We start from the raw sequence: 21798 nt of genomic DNA on the forward strand, positions 1-21798 counted from the left end.
TGTGTAATATTCTCAACATGATGAAACTAGTCCTAAAGTTTGTCTAAAACATTTGATTGTGTGGTCTGTTAGAGCTGACTTATGTATGTAAGCTTGCCACCATAGCAATAGTAGTTATGTAACCTTCAAATGCTCATGTGTCATAGGTGCGCTCCGGTTCTCAAATAGCTCTACGCCCCTGATTCCAAACAGTGTAAACTGTGGAGAAGACAAGACAACTGTTTAAATGTGGCCAAAACAAGTCCTCAGTAACCCTGAGTTGTATGGCTTGACTTTCTAAGAGGGTTGGTTAACCCTAATTGCCATTATTCCAGCCACAGAATGTACTGTCAATAGTTCCATAGGAACCATTGCTACTGAGCTAAATTTGAAATCAGAAATTCCATTTATCTCCAGGCTGGAGAGAAATATCTTGAAACCTGGACTAACTATAACGATAGATAGGTATTTTGGGATGTCAGTGAATACAAAGCAAAGATAGAAAGCAAAAAGGAGATGTTGCTTATGGAGAATAAGAAAAAAAAGTTAAGTTTCTGCTGACTTTTGCAATCTATTAGATGAAGTATGCATCCTCTGACATGTCTGTGAATGTTGTGACAGCAGATGTCTGTACTATCAGACAGGAAACACATCTGCTGGCTGTTCGTGGCAATAATACTGACAAAAATATTCCAGCAGTCAAATTTATGTAAACAAAGCAATTTCATATCTTGCTTCAAGTTGTACCTGAATACTTTATCAGTTCATGCAGGGCAGGAGCTCGGAGGAAACTGAGGTTAACTCTGAATTCTTTATGGGAATTTGTGGGGGGTTTAGCAAAGTAAGGGAGTTTATACTCTACAGTTAAAAATGTGCATGTTTTATTCCAGGCGGTGTGGAGATTTGAAACCACAGCTGACTGTCATATTAAAAATAAAACAGCTAAGCCTTCTTTTATAAGTCCTATTTTGGTACAAATAGAAGGGAGATGGTATATATAGTATGCTCTTAGAAAGAATTGTTCCCATAGGAGAATCCTTTCTTGGTTCCTGGTAGAAACTCTTAAAAAGGTTTCACCTGGAACCCTTTCAGAGGGTTCTACCCAAAACCCAACATAATTAATATACCTACAAGCATTTGTGAAAGGTTCCACCTAGAAACCCCTATAAAATGTTCTATAGATTGCCCTCCTATGGTGTTATATACCCTCTCTGAGTGTTCTATCCAGAACCTTTTCACATTCTTAGTGTGCTAACAAGAGACCACCAACAGGGTTCTACTGACAGGCCATTTTATATTCCAAAGATTTCAGCTCTACTGAGATTCCTTTTATATTCTAAGGGTTTCATCTGGAGCCACCCATGCTTTCAACAATCCTTGAAAAACTCTTTGCTCCAAAAGGGTTCTTTGGATGAAAATAGCTCTGAATGGAAAGTCAATGTAAAGATGTGGCTTGACACAAATTCCCACTGGACGGAGTGATGGACGTGATGGATGATGCGACACAAATGATGTGAAATACGCAAGAGTTGTGAACGTGTGAACACAACATTACAAGGAACCTCTGAAAAACTCTTAATTCCAAGAAGAATGTTTTGGTTGAAAATGGTTCTTAATGGAACCCTTAGTCTTAGAACAAAGCCTTTAAGAACCCTGTTTTCAAAAAAGGGTTCTTCGGAAGCAAACACCCCTGGGTAGAACCTCCGCCATTTAGGAACTACCCTTTTGGATCACTTATTTGTAAGAGTGTAGTTAACTGTGTTGAGTTTATAAGCAGAGGAATTTCCTCTGAAGAACTCCTGCATTTAATTAAAATTTGCAGAAAATATAACATAATGTGGGTGGAGGGGGTTGGGGGGACTTTAACTTATGACTCTGACCATGATGGTATTTCTGCTCCTACTCCTAGCTACAGCCCTGGTCCCATGTGATGTCTAAAAGCTTTTGCAGAGGCTTTACTACCATAAAAGAATACATCATGGAGGAAAAAAAATTCCACGCAAGTTTGAGGCCTCAAGTGCCTGAATTTAAACATACAAAGATATCAGCACTAAGTATCAATTTAAATATATTGCTCTGAGGTGAAACCCAACTCATGGCACCCAGCAGTGGGAAGGTGGGCTTGGCAGGAATACAGATAGCAGCTTATTGCTGACTTCGCTCTACACACACAAAGCAGAAAAGCAGGGGAGCGTACAAATGCCAGATGTACATAAAGGAAGGGAGAGAGAAAGTGAACACAGCAGCAGTGAACAGACTGTAACGCAGCTCTTTCCTGTCAGCAATGGTGCAGGACAATGTGATGAACAGCACTGACAGCAAGCAAACATGTCATTTGGTTCTTTCTTCATGTTGATATAAGCCTGCTTTTGTTTTTGCTCGAGCATGTTTGCACTTCGGGAGGATTTAACAATTTTTCACATGTAATGCTGCTCACAAAAACAAGCAACTGTCACTTTTTTGTAGCCTGAATGCAAAATTAACAACTCGGGTGTGATGAAAAGAACCATGAAAAAGAACAAAAAGTATCTTTGGACCCAAAATCATTGATCACCATTAAAACCTTAAATGGGAATCATTCTGGAACAAAACCTCCCATAAACTCACTTTGTCTCATCTCTGCTCCACCACACTAACATCTTAGGGCAGTGCCTGAGGCAGCATTGACTGTCAGTCAGGTCAGGTCCAAAGAGCCAAGAACTGTGGGATGGCAGTCCAGAGTAATAGCAGCACATTTGAGACATTTGAGACCTCTGTTTCTTCCCTCCAGCCCACTACCACTGTGACCCTGTGTCACCAGTTTACAGAATACCACAGCTGAGACAGCTCTGTTTCATTGTTTGTTCAAAAAAGAAGGGAAAAGGTTGGAAGGCAAAGTCTTTAACTTCTGCTGATTTTGTAGTGCAGTATTGTATGCATGCCAACAGCAATCTAATGTGTTTGATCTTTGTCTTCACAAAATCCTTTTTATGATCAAGCATTCTTCTTTCTGTTATATTACTTCACAGCAAAGAAAAGCCATCCTCCAGCCAACATTACTGACTGATTCATTTCAATGAGACCACTGTGTTGGAGGAGCAGGCGAGCTAACACAGGGGTCTCTGGCAAAAAATACAGAATTGTGCAGCAAACAGTTGAGCCTGCCTCGAGTTTTGCTGCGACCCAATGCAACGTCATATGGCAAGCACACATTCCAACTTCATGCATCAAGATGCATCGATAAATTTTACACACATCTTCAGCCCGAGAGCACAGAGGATCTATACAATCAGCACAATATCAAGGTGGACACCCAAGATTAGTGTCACCAATTCAGTATCTGACCAAATGTCTCCCCTTCTGTTCCTGAGTTATGAGTTTGAATAATGACCAGCAAAGTGTTTTTGCAGAACATTATGTTGTCACAGTAAAGTTGCCCTTTGACCTTTTGCATATAAAATGTCATAACTTCATTGTTTTATCCTATTAGACATTTGCGTGAAATGTTGTCATAATTAGCTGCAAAAGCTTGAGTTATGGCCAAAAACATGTTACGTGATGTCACAGTGACCTCTTACCTCAAAAATTCTTACTAGTTCATCCTTAAGTCCAAGTGGACATTTGTGCCAAATTTAAGGAAATTCCCTCAAGCTCTTCTTAAAATAATGTGTTTATGAGAATGAGATGGATACAAGGTCACAGTGATTTTGAACTTTGACCTTTGACTACCAAAATTTCATTACTTCACTGTTGAGTCCAAGTGGCCATTTGTGCCAAATTTAAAGAAATCTCCTCAGAGCATTTTTGAGATATCATGTTCACATGAATTGGATGGACAGAGGAACAGACAGCCATAAAACATAATGCCTCCGGTCACGGCTGTCGCTGGCACAAAAGCAAAAACAGCACTCATTTTTGGATGATGGAGAATGACAGGACCCCTCAGTCACAACAGACTCACACTTCTGCAATACCCCTGTAGAGGTCTTGGTCAGAAAAAGCAAATTAGATTCCATATCCATGACAAAAGGATAAATAGCATGATGGTAAGTCATGGCAAGATGCTTCCAAGTTCTACCACTTTTAAGGAATTCCACACTTATTTGGTCATGAAAAAGGAGAAAAGCAAAGTGATGACTGAATGGAAATCAAACTATGTAAATACAGAGCAAAGGAACAAATCCCTCAGCTGTAACAGACATGGCTGAGTCTGATCAGTGTCTCAAAGCATTTCCTACCACAGAGAACTGAGAGACATGGGAGAAAATGGGCAACTTCCATCACTAGAAGTTAAACTAGAGATTATAAGAAAAATTGTTGTTAGGGATTACAGAATGAAATGACAAAAATGGTGATTTAATGTCACTCTTCATGAGGTACACCATTTTTAGCCCAAAAATCAATTAGATCAACAGAATTATGTTTGTGTTGGAGGCTTCAGCAGTGCGCGATTTACATCAAATGCAGACAGCAGTGTGCTCATTATTTACTGTAGCATGGAGGACATTAAAGGTGTCGAGGTTGGGGCAGTGGGTGGTTGGATGAACAGCTGGGGGGGGGGGGTATGCCTTACCTATTTTTGACTGAGCCGCGGCACGTTAACTACAGTAGGGCTACAGCACAACAAAGAAGGAAATAACAAAAAAATAACAAAAAAACAAAACACAAACTTTTAAACACATACTATAGCATACTTACTCACTAGGGCTGCCCCCTAATAGTCAACCAAACGCATATGTTAGTCGACCAGAAAGGTTATTAGTCAGCAAGATTTCACTGGTCGCTTAGTCGCACAAAAAAAAAAAAAAAAAAAAAAAACAAGCAAAGGTGAAACTCAATCATTGTTATTTATTTCATTTACACAACGGCATGTAATTTCTGTCCCTACACAGTGCGCATTTACAATTCACCTCTGCTTTCCCTACCTAGCAAACTCAGACCTGCCACTGTGCTCTTGAAAGCTGACACAAAAAAGGCACAAGAGTGGTGCCCAGCGCCAAACCTCGCGTTTTCCAGGCAATTAAAAATGCGGCATGTGTACGGCCCCTATTTTACAAGGCTGGTACCTGCAGTTATTACACAGGCTATATGTCGGGCAGGAAATAAAAAATGTGGGATCATTTTAAGAAGGTGAAGGACAAACCCAAGGTGATATGTAAACTCTGCAGGCAAACATTTGCATTCATTCATTGACTACAAACATGACGTATCATCTGAAACATGTAAGTAGCTACATGCCCATTAGCCACTTAGCACAATCATTACTGCTTTGGAGACAGCGTCATTAACAGGCGGCTCGCTCAGCGTGTGACGTGCACTTGTAGATAAAATACAGACCTATATTAATGAAGGTTCATTAGTACGGTTTTGTATTTCTCTGTAATGTAGCACAGTCTTAACAATGTTACTGATACAATGTTTTCTCAGACCTTGAACTCAAACCATTGTGTTGACTCGCCCAAATATATAATTAATAATTAAATCTGTAACGTAAACATGCGGGCGACTAGTCGACTAATGGCCCTAAATGACAACTATTGGTCAACTAGGAAAATTCTTAGTCGGGGCAGCCCTTTTACTCACTTATGTCAAAAGCACAAATACCAAGATATACAAAAGTCTACTGAAATGCTCCTAGTGTGGTATGAACCTGTGTGGAGAACGGAACAAAACTGGCAGCAGCTGCATCCAGTGAAACTGTCCCTCGCAGCTCCATAACAGTCAAGATAATGAAAGACAACAAAGAGAGGTCAATTATTCATTGGTATCATGCCTAACTTTAGTGGAGCATAACATAGCATATTTATGTGTAAGTATGGCAATTAATCAGCAGATGCTCTAGTTCAAAGTAAGACCAAACCATTCCGTGAATGTCAGTATTTGAGCCACAACAAAGGCCAAAATGTGGCCTGCAACAGACGGTAAGGCTTGTTTTCCGTAATGTAATACACTCAACAAAACTCAACAATTGTGAATCACCATAACCAGGAGAGATCCTTATAATACAGTCAATATTTAGAATATGTGCACACAATATATTAGGACGATTGATCCAGTAGTTCGAGAGATTAGCTGCGGACAAACAGTTGCTAAAACCACAATTTTTACCAAACCATAGACATTTCAAAAACATGCAAAGCAGGGATACTCAGGGCATGGTGAAGACTATTACTTCTTATCTTATCTTAACTCTTTTGATTCAGTAATTTGGCTTACTGCATGTAGGAGCAAGAAAGTGAATCTGCAAAATGTTTCTGCAAGAATGACTGGGCTGAGATACACTATATCATATACAGGATACACTGCCAAAATCAGCAGCTTCACTTCACAACCACCTACTGAGAATGAATGTCTTATAATGCATTTCATTCTGCATGATGCAAAAATCCATTTGGCTTAACAGCAAAGTGCGCTGTGATGAATTGTGGCCAAAAACATAAATATTCACAACACATTTCTTTTGCCTGTAGGAATAAATATAGGTTAAACATCCAAAGACATTAAAAGAGCACACAGACAGTGTCAAATTCTGCTGAAACAAATATCAAACATCCAGAAATGTGCAGAAAGAATCTCTGCCACCCCCTCTGAAACTTTGCTCTTTAAGGCCTGGGGTCGACGCCATTGCTCTGAACACTTATAAAATCCATCCAGCTTCATTTGACAGCTCAGAGTGCCTTGACACCTCCCTTACAAATGCTTCAAGTGGAGAAATGCCAAGCCATACTGAAAAAAAGTTAGAGAAAAGCTCTTTGAGGCAGTTATGTGAAATCTTAATAATATATGTTCAGGTCTTTGTTATGGAAAAATCCACAGAAAAAAATGGTATTACGAGATAGTGCAGAACCTTTCTGGTTGGCTGAGTTTGACTGTTCACACACATCAGTTTGTCAGTGTGTCTTAGGGCTGGATGAAGGCCAGGAAAATACAATAAAAATAATGCTAATTGATTGCTGACATATCACATCCCCGAACTGATCAATACTAACCCAGTTATCTAATGGGAGCCCTTAGCTTTGATTAATTCAAAGGAAACAATGTCTTTCTTAGATTTGGATTTGTTGGGTTTCAGTAGGCAGCTTTTTAAAACCATAGCAGGTGAATCCTGGTGGGTATCATCAGTGTGACTGTGTGATGTGCATGCAAAAGCTCCTTTGCATAAAGGGTACTGTAGACAACCCCCCCTCCACACAGCGTCTGCGCCAGACGTGGCTTCATGTGTGCACTCCCTAATCTTGCCAGGGTGAATGTCATTGCCATCTCCAGCGCACTTGCGAGGTGAGAGATAATCTAATCACTAGGTAGACAGAAAGTAGAGATGTGGGGTAGGTGGGAAGATAGCACAGAGCTCTGAGCGGACTGGGATAGATAAATAACAAGGCGGAGGAGGACGGAGGCCACGTCGAGTCTTTGAACTCCCCTGACAAATAACTGAAGAACATAAGAGAGAGTATGACGCTACAACAACAAATGGTGATAAATGAAATCTCTGACACAGAGCAGCTTCTTCTGTGTATGAAAAAAATAGAAGAAGGTGAAAGTATGAAGGAAGGTGAATGCTACCCTAACAGATGTCCACTTAATGACTCTGTCACCTTTTTTGACGATGATCTTTCTGGACAAGCAATTAGTAAAATCAACCCCCAACTGGTGGGTCAGGGTTACTTCTTCCATGCAGCCATATCTTTAAAATATCCTTCAGCAACAACAATTACAGACCAGATATACTCCAAAATGGATGCAGACATGGACAGCAGAAGCTCTCCCAATTCTGTTTATGCTACATCGTGATTACATTTTCCCACGTGAAGTTACCACAAGCCATAGGTGTGGTTATTAAGGCTTAAGGCTTATTAATACACTTTAGCCTCCAAGGTTATCAGTGTTTCATAGGACATCTAGGGCTGGGTATCTGTACTCAATTCTTTTAAGTATCAACCAAAATAACCCAGTACCAAGTAGCATCGAAACTTCTCCAGTCAAATGCGACCAAAATTTGATCCTTTTTGTACCCGGATTTTTAAAAATGACTATCTCTATAGTTTTGCTTGCAGTTAATCACTGTAAGCGTTCTTTGATTTCATGCAATGTGATATTGGCCCACTACCACAGCAGCTACAACCCATACAGTCTGTCGTAAAAATCATAAAACATACTTACTTTTTTTTTATATCTAGAATATATGTGGAACACCAGCATCTACGAACTTACTCTAAATGGCTTCTGTTTTGTTACCGTTGTAGCTTTGCAAAAAGCGCTCTGGTGCGATCCTTCACTTTCAAGGCTTTGTATTCCAACATGAAACTGGACTTTTTTTTAAAGACTTTATAAATCTAATAAGTTCACCAATAAATGTCTTCAGTTATTATCTATCCATTGTTCCATCTATTTGTGCAATGGAGTAACATAATATTCAACCCATCATAGAATCAGTAGATCTATGCTGTTTAGGCAGCAACCGAAATATTGAGGAGAATATCATGAATATAGTAAAAAAGAAACAATCATAACAATAATAATAATAATAACAATAATAATAATAATAATAATAATATAGAAGATATAATAGTTGTTATTCAGTTTTTACATACTTTATTTGGCTTCTTGACACGGACAAGGGTTATTGGTATAAAGCTGTTGCAACACAATGACATCAAATTGGCACTCTGTGTTAGCTGATACACCAATTTAGGTACCAGATTCCATATCAGGAAAGAAGAAATGGTGTAGGAAGATCAGAGAAAAAGTGTGATACAGCCATTATCCTGGCAGGCTTTTTGCCTGGCCTTTGACTGTGGCCATTCAGAAAAAGTACACTTTTGCATTTAGAAATGGTGGGAGAACATTCATTCATTCATCTTCTAACCACTTCATCCTCCTGAGGGTCGCGAGGGGGCTGGAGCCTATCCCAGCTGACATCGGGCGAGAGGCAGGGTACACCCTGGACAGGTCGCCAGACTATCGCAGGGCTGACACATAGAGACAAACAACCATTCACGCTCACATTCACGCCTATGGACAATTTAGAGTTACCAATTAACCTAGTCCCCAATCTGCATGTCTTTGGACTGTGGGAGGAAGCCAGAGTGCCTGGAGAGAACCCACGCTGACACGGGGAGAACCGTAAACTCTGCACAGAAGGGCTCCCACGCCCGGGATCGAACCGGCAACCCTCTTGCTGTGAGGCGAGAGTGCTAACCACCACACCACCGTGCCGGGTGGGACAACATATCCAATATATTTTCTGTTTAGCATACTAAACCTTATTCAAAGCCAACAGCAAAAAAAAAATCAAATCAAGTGATGACTATGGTCAAGTAAAACAGAAGTCTTAGAAATGTTTTGCCAACTAACTTTAATCCTCAGCCTAGCTTTCTCATTGCTCTCTAATCCCGCTGATCTGTACTCACGCCAACCCTTTTGAAATGCTGACACCGGCCAGTCGAGCATCAATATCCGTTCGTTAGCATACCTATTAACGTCAGGAATCTGGTATGCAGATAAATGCATGAGTCTGAATCATTCTGTGTGGTTATGTTTCTCAGCAGGACTCCACTTTCCCATTATCATAGGCATTAAGATGCACAAGAGGCAGTCAGACGCCTCGAGTGATCACCGTCAATTACATGGTGCCCGTCGGGGGAGCTGGCCTGAGCCTGTCAGTGAATCATCAACAGGATGATGAGAATGAACCGACAAAGGCCAGACGTGCTGCCATAGTTATACGCTTTCAGGTTTGTGCTTCAACCAATAGCTTCAGTCATTCCACTGTCCACCGTCTGTCAAGCCAGCAATTACGAAATCAAAAAACTCTGCTTCAAAACGAAGAATTCATCAACTTAAGTATGGCCCTAAAAGTCCCATCAGTATTTTAAAACTGGGGTCTTACTTTATTAGTTTTCACTTCATTGAATCTGCTTCATAAAGGTAAAACATGAGCTGTCAGACAACATAAATCTTTAGCTTAACCTAATTATCTAAAGCCCCAATGTACAAGTGAAACCACATACACACACAGACTCAAAATGTCTTTTATAATCTATCGTACTGTAAAACTGCGGGCGCATGCAACTACAGTAACTACAGTAGGTGAGTTAGGCCAAAGTTGAAGCTTGAAGCTGCATCTAAAAGGCATTTGCAATGGAGAACTGTTAGATTAACAAAATAAATTCAATTCAATTCAGTTTTATTTATAAAGCCCAACATCACAAATCACAATTTGCCTAAGAGGGCTTTACAGCACACAACATTTCTCTGTCCTTTGGACCCTCACAGCAGATGAGGAAAAACTGCCCCCCCAAAAAAACCTATTATGGGGGAAAACATGGTAGAAACCTCAGGAAGAGCAACTGAGGAGGGATCCATCATCCAGGACTGCTAGACGTGCAATCGATGTCGTACAGAACAGATCAACTTAATAAATTAACAATAATCCATATGACAGATTCATTAATAATTTAACACTTAGTTGATTCAAAAATCTGTGAGTAACTATTTTGATAATAACTTAAATATTCAGTCTCAGCCAAAGCTAAAATATCAAATGTTTACTGCATATATATCTTTGCAAAGTGAATATTTGGATTTTGGACTATTGGTTGAGAAGGACAAAGAAAGATGAGATTTTGGTTTGAAACCCTTAAACATCGCCTTCAAATATCACCATAAAGACTAAAGACAATTTGTGTTTTGTGGGAAAAAAAGTAGCTTACATCAGCAACCTGTGCTGACGCTCGAAGGTTCATATGTTTCATTTTGGGTGATGAGATGACACATGGCAGAGACAGAAAAGTAAAACTGCACCAAAAGGACAACGTTTTTGATTTGAAGCCAATGGAAGAGTTGTCCTATCTGGCTGAAAGTTCCGTCTTGAGCTTAATTTTTGTTGGATGCTGTATTTCTATTTATTCCTGAAACTTGCTTTGAAAGCACCACAATGGACAAGAAATCTCTCCATGCCTCCTCATTTCACCACAAAAAAATAAATAAGATGGCAGCTAACTGGACAGAGACCAGGGGTACTGAAAGTTTCTGGTAAGCTAAAATGACCATTGCTAACAACAAGCTAGGCTACTTGCTGTTGGCTAATCTCTAGTCATTTCCATGAAACACCACAATAATTAAACCTCAGTTCTTAGTTACAAAATGAAACGTATCCATTGTGCCAGCTAACGCAATTTGTCAATACAGACAGATGGCATCTTTTTCACGTATTCTTTAATCAGATTCTTCCTGATTAAAAAACTGACCTTTTTCTATATTCATATAACATTATTTTGGGCATGTTATCTCTTTATTAGACAGATAATAAGTAAAATAATTTATGATAACCAAATTCAGGTTTCACTATATGCAGGTATTACATTTCCAACAACTTACTTCAACTTACTGCAACTCTTACTAACAACTCTTACTTTCCAACAATGCTCCCTAGCCCTACGTTTGACAGTGAAGGATTTACCTCTGACCCTGTTTTTGTAGTAGATATTAATTACCTGTTAACTATTACTCAATATTACATAATCAGCTATCTTAGAATGTATTTTAGGCAAGACTTTTGTCAGCCCTGTCATTCTCCCATCATTATTCCAATGCAAAAGCCAGACCCTGCTATCTGTTTCTTGCTTTCTTGTTGAACAGAGGTCCTCCATCAGACTGATGGCTGCTCTGAGAGTGTCATGCCTCAAGCTTTGGCTACAGTCTCTCTTTTCCTCCCATTCCCTTCAAACCCACCCCATCTTTTCCTCTCTTGCCAAGGCAACCATCAGGCCAAGCAGGGACATCTGTACAGCAAGGCACTGAGCCATGTTTTCATGCTTAGCTGGACAACTCCAGCAGTGTCAACAATAACAGATATCACTGACTTAACAGGTTGTCAGTCGCTCTGACCCTAAACCAACCACAGTTACTCATCTGCACATCTGCTATAAATGCTTCTGAGATGTTTCAACAATTAAGGAGGAGAAGCTTTCCTTATTCAGAGACATCACTGGACAGCAGTTTGAAAGAAAGGGGAGGGTGACTGCTTTGCTTTCACCAGCAAATCTTAATGTCACAAATCCCTTCACTACCTGCCCACTTCAAGCCAGCAGTCACAGAGCCAGGCTTTAAAGCCAGTTTTTGTGAAAGAGATACTGTAAATCAGTGGATACATTTTTTTTTTAAAAAGCCCCGCAAAATGATTTGGGCCAATGACATTTTGAAAGTAGCGCCAGCAAGTAGTTATGGTAGTGCTAGCAAGGAGTTACAGTCGTGCTAGCAAGGAGTTACGGTAGTGCTAACTAATGGTTGAGGTAGTGCTAGTAAGTAGTAACGGTAGTGTCAGCAAGTAGTTACAGTGGTGCTAGCTAGTAGTTAAGGTAGTGCTAGCCAGAAGTTATAGTAATGTTAACTTTTTTTTTTTTTTATCAGATATTCACTGGGTGTGGTGTTAGGCTAATGTGCAAGTTCTATAACACTAGCCTTTTGGCCACAACTGTGATTGCTTCATGTTTGTTTGCTGGATTTGAATAATTAAGTAGCCTAACTCATTTAGCAGAGCCCAACAATAACCAGCCAGACCACTGTATCAGTTGATATTAGCTTGTCACACATATATTGGTCTCGGTGTGTATGTTGGCTGATAAAACACAAGAAATGAAGAAGTCAAAGATATGCTGGAGGTTATTTAGAAGGAGACTCACTCTTACATAGTTTGTCCATCAGAAAGCTTAGTTTATTTTTACACTGTAAAATTTTATGCTTAACACATTATTTGGTTGGAATTCTTTAAAAAACAAATTCAAGTTATAGCCTACTTATCAACAAAGTCAAATTACGTAAAATATGGATGTAGGGATATTTTAAAAAATAATTATTGTGTAATGTCACAAGAAATGTATAGCTCATCCAAATTTGGGGTCAGGTTAACCAATTTATTGAACACATAAATATGTGTTTTTTGTTGCCATTAGTCCTGCTTTTGTATTTCCTAAAGTTCTCATTGTCTAAGTCACTGAGTGCTTTCTATCAGTATCCCTATGATGTCACATAACATTTACTTCTATGCAGAAGCACCTACCCTATGCTTTTCTAAGACCACCATTCCCAAGGTGCTGCTGTTCTCAGGACGTTTTAGGGACAGTTTCACAACCTAAGCCTTCTATTACAAATGTCCTGTTGTTAATCTTATTGGAATATGCTGTGCTAAGTTAAAACTGTCTGTTCTTTGACTGCTCGTGCAACACCGGTGAGAAACTCCTTTTCCTCCTCATCATTTTTCTAAAGGGCACATAGTCTTTAATGTGCTTGTCCTCCCATCTGTGTGTGCATGTGTATGTAGAGTATATGGGTGTGTGTGTGTGTGTGTGTGTGTGTGTGTGTGTGTGTGTGTGTGGGTGTGTGTGCTCAGTGAGGAGGTTGTGGATGACGAGGCCAACTGTGGGCTGAAAATGAGGGCAGTAAAAAGCTTCCATATCAATAATCACACTACAGAGTCAAGTGTCCCCTCGGGATACAAGTACAGAACCACAAGAACAGACGTCCTTCATTCACCCATGAAACCACACAGTGACCAAGGTGCATCTCTCAGTTGTCTGTGATGATTAAAAATGTAAATACAAAGGCCATAGAAGTCCTGAGAGATGGTGTCATCAGATATTACTTTCATTATCTAAGCATATGTTGAGACACACTTTATTATAGATGAACACTTTTGATTTTTATGCTCCCATGGCTTTTCTACAAAGTTACATTTTAGGTCCTGCCGCTGGTGAGGCTCTAGCAACAGGACAAAAAACTGTGTGTTGCTGGCTTTGTACAACACTTTAATCTTGTTAGATGTAATAAACACTACTCGCTCTTGGGGCCACAAGCAGACTTAGACCTTCCCTCTTGTTATCAACCAGATATATTGGTGTAATCATGAAGAGTTAAACCAGTGGCCAACGGCAAGCCAGTTGTAGTATTGAGTTGTTTTTGATGTGGCAGGACCAGTGTCAGGGAAACAAAGATCAGACAAAGGTTGATGAGATATCTGACCTGTGTCGAGGTTTCAGCCTCCCTCTTGCTTCGGCTTTGAGAAAGCCACTGCGCCGTCACTGTTCTTCCCCCACGCAGCTCTGCAAGACACAAAGTAAGAGGGAGATTAATAGGATATAGGACTGTGTACACAGACTGTAACATTATATGAGAGGCAGGTCAATGCAGATGGAGAACACTTGCAAGTAAGAGGTTAAAAAGAGCAGTTAAATCAACAGGGTCAACTCACTGCTCAGGGCTGTGTCACTATGTCACTGAGAAACTAGAATTACCGCCTCACGGTTATATATCGCTGCCAACCAGTTAAGTTACAGTTTACATCCAGGTCTGTGCAGACCATATGGAGCTATGAAAACATCAAATAGTCAACAAATATTGATGTTCCTGAAAATAAGCTACAAATTCTAAAACATGGATGCTTCACATACATCTTCAATCCGACAGAAAAGAAGAACTATACAATCAGGACAATTTCAAGTTTACTGTAACCAATTCAGTACCTGACCAAATGTCTTGCCTTCTGTTCTTAAGTTATGATGTTGAATAATGGCCATAGAAGAGTTTATGCAGAACATTATGACATCATAGTGAGGCTGAACTTTGACCTTTTGGATATAAAATATCATCACTTCATTATTTCAATCTATTATACATTTGTGAGAAATTTTGTTAAACTTATGAACTCCTGAGTTATAGCCAAAAACATGTTTTGTGAGGCCACAGTGACCTTGACCTTTGACTATCAAATTCTAATTTCATTGTTGAATTCAAATAGAAATTTCTGCCAAATTTGATGAATTTTCCAAAAAGTGTATTTGAGATATCGCTTTCACAAGAATGTGACAGACGAGGTCACAGTGACCTTGATCTTTGACCAAAATCTAATAAGTTTGTCCTTGAAACCAAGTGGACAAAATTCCGTCAAGGTGATCATGAGATATCGCTTTCACAAGAATGTGACAGACGAGGTCACAGTGACCTTGATCTTTGACTACCAAATTCTAAAAAGTTCATCCTTGAGTCCAAGAGGATGTTAGTGCCAAATTTGAAGGAATTTCGTCACAGTGTTCTGGAGATACTGCATTCACAAGAATGGGACAAACGCACAGATGAGTGGACGGACAAACAGTTGATAAACGGGTGTATAGATAGACAGATGGTCAACCCAAAAACATTATGCCTCTGGCCAAGGCTGTCACCAGCACAAAGGGATGATAATGGAAAGATCAGACAAAATAATCCACTGATGTAAATAAACAGAATGTTTAAAACTAACACAAAATTAATCACATTCAAACATGCAATAACACGTTTAATACTTGGGGGCAGCAGAAACAAGTTGCAAACAGACAACTGACATATCATCCCCTTTAAAGTGGATATGGTGAGCTGCTTAATCACACATTCATCAGTTATGTAACATAATTTTTTAGCTCTGGTTTGGTCTCCACCAACTCCTGAGAAAAATATCTGTCTCTATCTGCTAAATGCTCCACTATGTTCACCAGCTAGCCTCTAACTATGTCTGTCTGCTGTTTGCTGCTGAGCAGGTAGTGTACAGTGGGTTTTACAGTATTTTTTCTCTGCCTGCTGTGAGAGTGGTGAGAATGAACAAAACAGCAAAACAATGAACTGGAACTCACTATAAAGCTGTGTAAAGCTGAGGGGAGCTGCAGGTTCAAGAGATCATTCTCTGTGCGCTCACCGCTACCCGAGACCCCTTTCACACTGTCACATTATTTTCATATTGTCATTTGATGAAGATCAATTATGGCCATTTTAGGGTACAAATGCCTCTGGCATGTCACAGATGACTGCTGGATAATTTGTGAAACTGTATTTTTTTTCTCTTTTATTCTTCTTTTCATCCCTTATTATACTGGCTCAAATTAGAGAACCTGGTACTCCATGATCTGAAGGATGCTTGGAGTATGTTTGAGGTCTCCAAATATACATGTTCTTTGTCAGTACACTATTTTATAATCTGGCCCCTGCCACTGTCGTGACAACAGCTAAAATGCTGCAAGTGCAGTAAATTAAATAAATTCATGTCACAATTTCACCACAGTTTTCTCTATGCAAAGGCCTATCACCAACAGCCTATCTTCATAAAAGTTAATTAAAAACTAAAGTAAATATGCCACAATCATTGGAAAACTGTTCTTTTTTCAGGTTCTCTTTCAGCATTTGTCTTCCTAGCTTTGTTTGAGTCAATGCACCAATGCAGTTGTGTGGAATAATGGCTCCCATTTTCACTGAGCAGGGATCTCAACAGGATGACTAGATTAGCTCAGATGAATCATGAGCCCACTTCAATTTGACAAAAACACTTCTTGGGACGGAGAATTTAAAAGTGAGTGATTCATACACGTCAGCCTGGGCCAGCTATACATTCTATCACAGATAGCATTGGAACATCACCATTTTATTTTAGTAGAATAGCAATGAACAGAACAGACAGAGGGGGATTTAAGAACTTTCATTTCAACTCTGGGGAACATTTTGCTGATATCATCTGGAAGACAGAACAAGATGCAATAACAGTGTAATGGACTTATAAAGACCCCAGTCTGCGGTTTATCAAGCATTTGAATCAAACACACACACAAGAACACACAGTTGGCAAAGCACAAAAGAAGACTGGAAGACAAGATTTTGTAATGATCTCCATTTCCATGTTTACCAAATGAATAAGAGAGAAGGTGTTTTAAGCAGGAGCCAACAAGAAATAAGAAGGGTAATGGGAAATGAGAAGATCACACTGCCTGAGTTTACTCTCCACAAGTCAATAAAGACTGATCAATAATCAGCTCAGGACTACAGAACTGGTTATTAACCCATCAGCATGAGGACAGCAGTAGAGGCATGTGTACTGTATGTATAACTGTCCTGCCCTAGAACAATTTAGGCCCCCGCCCCATGACCATTTTTTGGCTGGCACATAGGAACCAATCAACTCGCCCATATCAGGTAAATAGGAGCCAGACGCCGAAACACAGAGATGATCTTAACACTGCTCAGCACTCATGTTCAGATTAAATATGCAGTTACATGTGAAATGGACGCAAAGTCATAATGCAGTCATCGCATCATGGTGGGCACAAAATGTGTTAAAATTGTGTGCTGGCAACATAAAAACAATGCCAATGCAAAGTCAATGACGGCCAACAAGGGCAGGCGAGAGTTGTGGTGGATGGATCAAACATACATGGACTTTCAACTGAGACGTGTCCTGTGTAGTTACAATGTAGTTACGTGACTTCACAGATATTATGTAACATTACATAGGTGTTCAACATAACTACACAGGCTGTTCTCATGCACTGTTTGTACGTTTTCCTACGAAAAGTAATGCACTAAAATTTGTATTTATCCCACATGATGACGAGCCAGTAATTTGTGAATAATCCACGTATTTTGGAAAGCAATCACATGACCAATGTGCTGACAGGATTAAAAAAGGAAGTGCCCGAGTAGTCCTTGTAAGGAAGCAGGTTGCAATGGTGGATGGGTCACAAAAAAATGGACATTCCTCCAAGACTTTATCCATATAACCTGTGATTAGAACCATGTGAACGTTTCTTTTCATAAACCTAACCACAGTAACTTTACTTGCCTAAACCTAACCTCTGTCACCTTACATTAAGTAACTTTACAAAAAGGACATAATGTCATTCATGAGGCACTTATTTGTAGGATTTCATTTGAACTGTTGAATAATGACATGTGAAAATAGGCAAAGTACGTAGGTTTATTGCATTTACGTTGTGTACATAGTTATTTTAATGAACGCTACAATCTTTTCCTGAAACTAATTGACTATTGTTTTCCAAACCAACTGGAACAAGTGTTTTTCTTCACCTAAACCTAACCAAACTGCTACGGTTTCATAACAAAACTGTTACAGTTCATAAAAGACTTTGCACCAACTTTGTTTCGTGTTGCAAACACATAACTTTACGACATTTCGTGACTACGATCATGTAGTGCATTGTTAAAGCTCATTTATACTCCCTTAATGTACAAAAATGGATACGTCTTTTTCAAATGTTGACAGTGTCACTGTCCTCATACTTCCATGCGTCTATTATGATGTCATAGATACAGCCAGTCAATGGCACTAGAGGGCAGAGTCAAAAGTTTCACACAGCCACATACAAGGCACAATGGAGGAGTTCGTGACATTGTACTTTTAAATGGAGGCAGCATTTAGATGGTGGAAGTCTGTGCGGCCATGTATACATCCCGGCATGGACAGAGAATTCCTTTTTCTATATTACCAATTCTTCTGTAACTACGCTACACTGCCTCCGCAATCTCCGGTAGTACTGCTCCATTTCATCCAGCTTTCAGAAAACATGCAAAAATACAGAAGACACGAACACGGACAGGAAGTTCTGTCCGTCTCCGTGTCTGTCTTCGTATCTGACTTTAAGCATAAATAAGCCCTCAAGAGGTCTTGTCCATTTTATGTATTTCTGTGAGACAGTGTTGGTAGTTCAGGCTTGCAGTAACCTAAGAGATATTATGGGGAAGAGAAAGAGGTGATGACTTATCCAAAGGTACATTACTCTGTACAAAGACAGATGATAACTATTTTTATCCTTAAATACTGTACATAATCCAGTTCCATATGGGTAAAATACTCCAATTTGTTAAGATCAGAATGAAACCCTTTATCAGATCTTTTGATATCTCCTCACTCTTTCTTCACTGGCAAATAGCAATGTACAAAACATTTTGGTAGTCATTTAGCTGAAAAGCACAGAAAAATTTCAGTTCCTAAGTTGAGTTTCAGTTCCTAAGTATTAGGTTGTTTACAACTAAGGATGTCCAAGTTTTTTTTCACTGTAGAAACACTTGTTTGTACAGTGGTGTTACAGAGAGGATGTTTTTCCTCCACAACACATCTCTGGCAGAATACAAACACCGCCTGCAGAGAGAAAACAACCCAGACAACACATATGGTTTATTTTGTTACCTCATCAAATTACTTATAGAACTCATATTAATGATTGACAGTTGATATGATCCTCCTCCCCCACCATGTAATTTTAACAGGTGAAAGCGGCAGTCAGATTCAACTAAAAAAATGGAAGTTGCCGACTGAATGTTTGATACGCTGCTCTTTGCTAATGAGATAAAAATTAGCATTTCTGTTTAGCAAATCCAGGCATGTTGCCAACCTCAGTGTCTGGACTCAGTCTCATTTAAGGTGCGCCCAGATAATTTCTCACATTAACACACTCTAATTTTCACTTGGATATGCAGCTCGCACTGTAGTAACACCAGCAGGCTGAGGTGAACACGACAGCAGAGTACAGCCTCGAAAGGATGGGATTTTGATCGGTTTTATTTTAGCTGGTACGATTCATTAAAATATGCCTGGATTGGCCACAGCACTGATCCTTAAGATCGGCTCCGGACATCCCTGTTGACAACTTCTCTTATGTGAAATAGTGAAACCTAAAATGTTTAGAAGACTCAAAGAGCAGATTCAACACTGGATTCAGATTGCATATAATGTGAAGACCCCTGATGCTCATTACAACTGCTTTTGCTATCACTGATCCATGCTAAGATGACACACATTGTCAGAGGCAATATGTGACAAAGACAAGAAAATGTGGCCCAAATCCCAATTTTTTTGCTCTCCTGTGATACATGTGATTTTTTCAGAGTAGGGTGAACACAGATATCTGGGGGGTTTTTTCAACAGACATGCTCCACTTTCACGTGATCCTAAATGTGATACATATCCAATCACTGGCCCTGTGACCATTGTGAGAACGGTCATATCAGAGTTCATGTGTTTCTTTTCTCCATCCATGGTTTTTCCACGTCATATTTCACCTTGATGGCACAGATCATTCACCATACAGTGTCTGAGCAGCCCTTTTAAACTACAGAATGCTGCCGTATCACTGCTGCAGCAGGCTGCCTCAGTCACTAGCAAATAGAGCTCGACTGCCACTTTCTGACAGGGACAGCTTTCCTACATGCCGTCACAGTGTTGTCGTGAGGCACGGATAGAGATATCAGAATATAGCCCTAGACATCTTTGAGTTTTAGAGGTATTGTTTCTCTGTGAAACCCTCCACATCGCAGCCCCACCACTCCTGATTCCTCCAGCACCCACTCTCTCTCTCCACAGAACTACCAGCAATAGCTTCTAATAGAGCGTTGGCTTATGCATTCCTTCATCTTCTTACCCTCATGCCATTCTTCTGACGGCTCATATTTCCAAAGCCTCAACAGTCTGAAAAAAGTCCTACTGGACCAAAAGCCCATTTTAGGACAGTCCATTATCCCAAACACACTGTGCTCTGAAAATAGGTACACATTCTCCAATACAGACACACATGGCTAATTATTATGCAGAATGATGAAGGTCCAATGACGTCATCCTGCACACTATTTACCCACAGCCCTTTGGAACCATGGGTGGTCCCCTAATCAACATAACGAACTGTCATCCGAGCTCCACTACAAATCATTCTGGAGATGAACGCTTGCCCTCGTATGTCATTCATTTTTCCCCAAATGCTTGTGCCTTGCAAATGTGGCATTTTTGGTTGTTCCAATACGCATGTGTGTGACATTACTGGTTGCATGTGAGGCATTTCAGGGCAGAGATCCGTTCACACTGATGTCAGATAGGTCACCTTAAACATAAACAGACAGAGGGTTCACATCTGGAGATAGTTCAGATCTGGTAGAGGTGGGAGAAAAAAACGATATAACCTAATATTGCGATATTTTGCATGTATCGACACAAGGATGCCAAGTATTGATCTTTTATTATACATTATTAATTTTTGCAATTACACATTGTAATAGAACTTTTTTCCTGGTAAACTCAGTGCAGGTCTGAGTCAGCAGCATCTGGCAGGGAATTCATCAAAAGAAAGATGGAAGCACCAGAGAAAGTAATCAGAAATGTGGCATTGGCATTTAAATCAAACATCGAGACTTATTTTTGATTTTTCAGCATAGAAGGAAAGGAGGACTTGGATATGACACATGCAATTTGCAAGCAGTGTCATATGAGAATAAAATACTCTTGGAATACTACAAACATGAGGGCTCAGCTCACACTCCACCATTCAGAGATATCTTTAGCCGCTGACGGCCAAGCTAACGCTAACCCTGCTCTGCTGAAAAATAAACCAACAGTGGACACATTTAGCTTAGCATCCACCTTTCAGAGAGCTCAGAAAATAACACAGTCCATCACCTACTTCATGCACAAAACCTGCGTCCATACAGTTTTGTTGAAAACAAAGGCTAAAAACAGGTATGTGACTCCGTTCCGACGTTTTTTTTTTCTCTGACACAACTGTACCCAAGCTCTACAGAGGAGTGAAGCATAAAGTTGAGGAATCTTTGAGTACAGCAGGAAGGGTGGCATTAACTTGTGATGCCTGGACTTCAAAGTCAGTGGATTCATGTGACTATAATGGCATACTATCCCCTCGGACTGGTGACTGCTGCCTCTAGTCCACATGTGGACCGCCGACCTTCTGATTAGTGTTCTACCTTGTAAGTCACAGCTACAGAATTCAGCATTTTATCTGTAATGTGAATGTAGTCTTTAATCAAACTCTACTGTTGACACACAGATTACAGTCACAATTTGATACACCTCAGGCTGTAGAAATTATATTTTTATCTAAAAACAGACAGGCCTACATGAAAGCCACACAACACATTCATAGTGTACACTGTGCTTTTAAAGTCTTACAGAATGCTGCTTTCTGCTTACTGACTCAGTATTTGTAGAATATGTCTGAAATTAAGTGGCACTGAGTCAGTGGTGCC

General features: G+C 39.8%; 1 protein-coding gene across 1 annotated transcript in view; it reads right to left on the reverse strand.

Annotated features, from left to right (window-relative positions):
• adam19a (ADAM metallopeptidase domain 19a) overlaps positions 1 to 21798 on the reverse strand; it is a 275264-nt gene that overhangs the window by 212768 nt on the left and 40698 nt on the right. Inside the window, exon 2 of the mRNA XM_049568017.1 lies at positions 13978 to 14057. Within this exon, the coding sequence (XP_049423974.1) occupies positions 13978 to 14057 (80 nt within the window). The remainder of the gene's footprint in view (positions 1 to 13977; positions 14058 to 21798) is intronic.

Source organism: Epinephelus fuscoguttatus, linkage group LG23, assembly GCF_011397635.1.
Source record: "Epinephelus fuscoguttatus linkage group LG23, E.fuscoguttatus.final_Chr_v1".
Lineage (NCBI taxonomy): Eukaryota > Metazoa > Chordata > Actinopteri > Perciformes > Serranidae > Epinephelus > Epinephelus fuscoguttatus.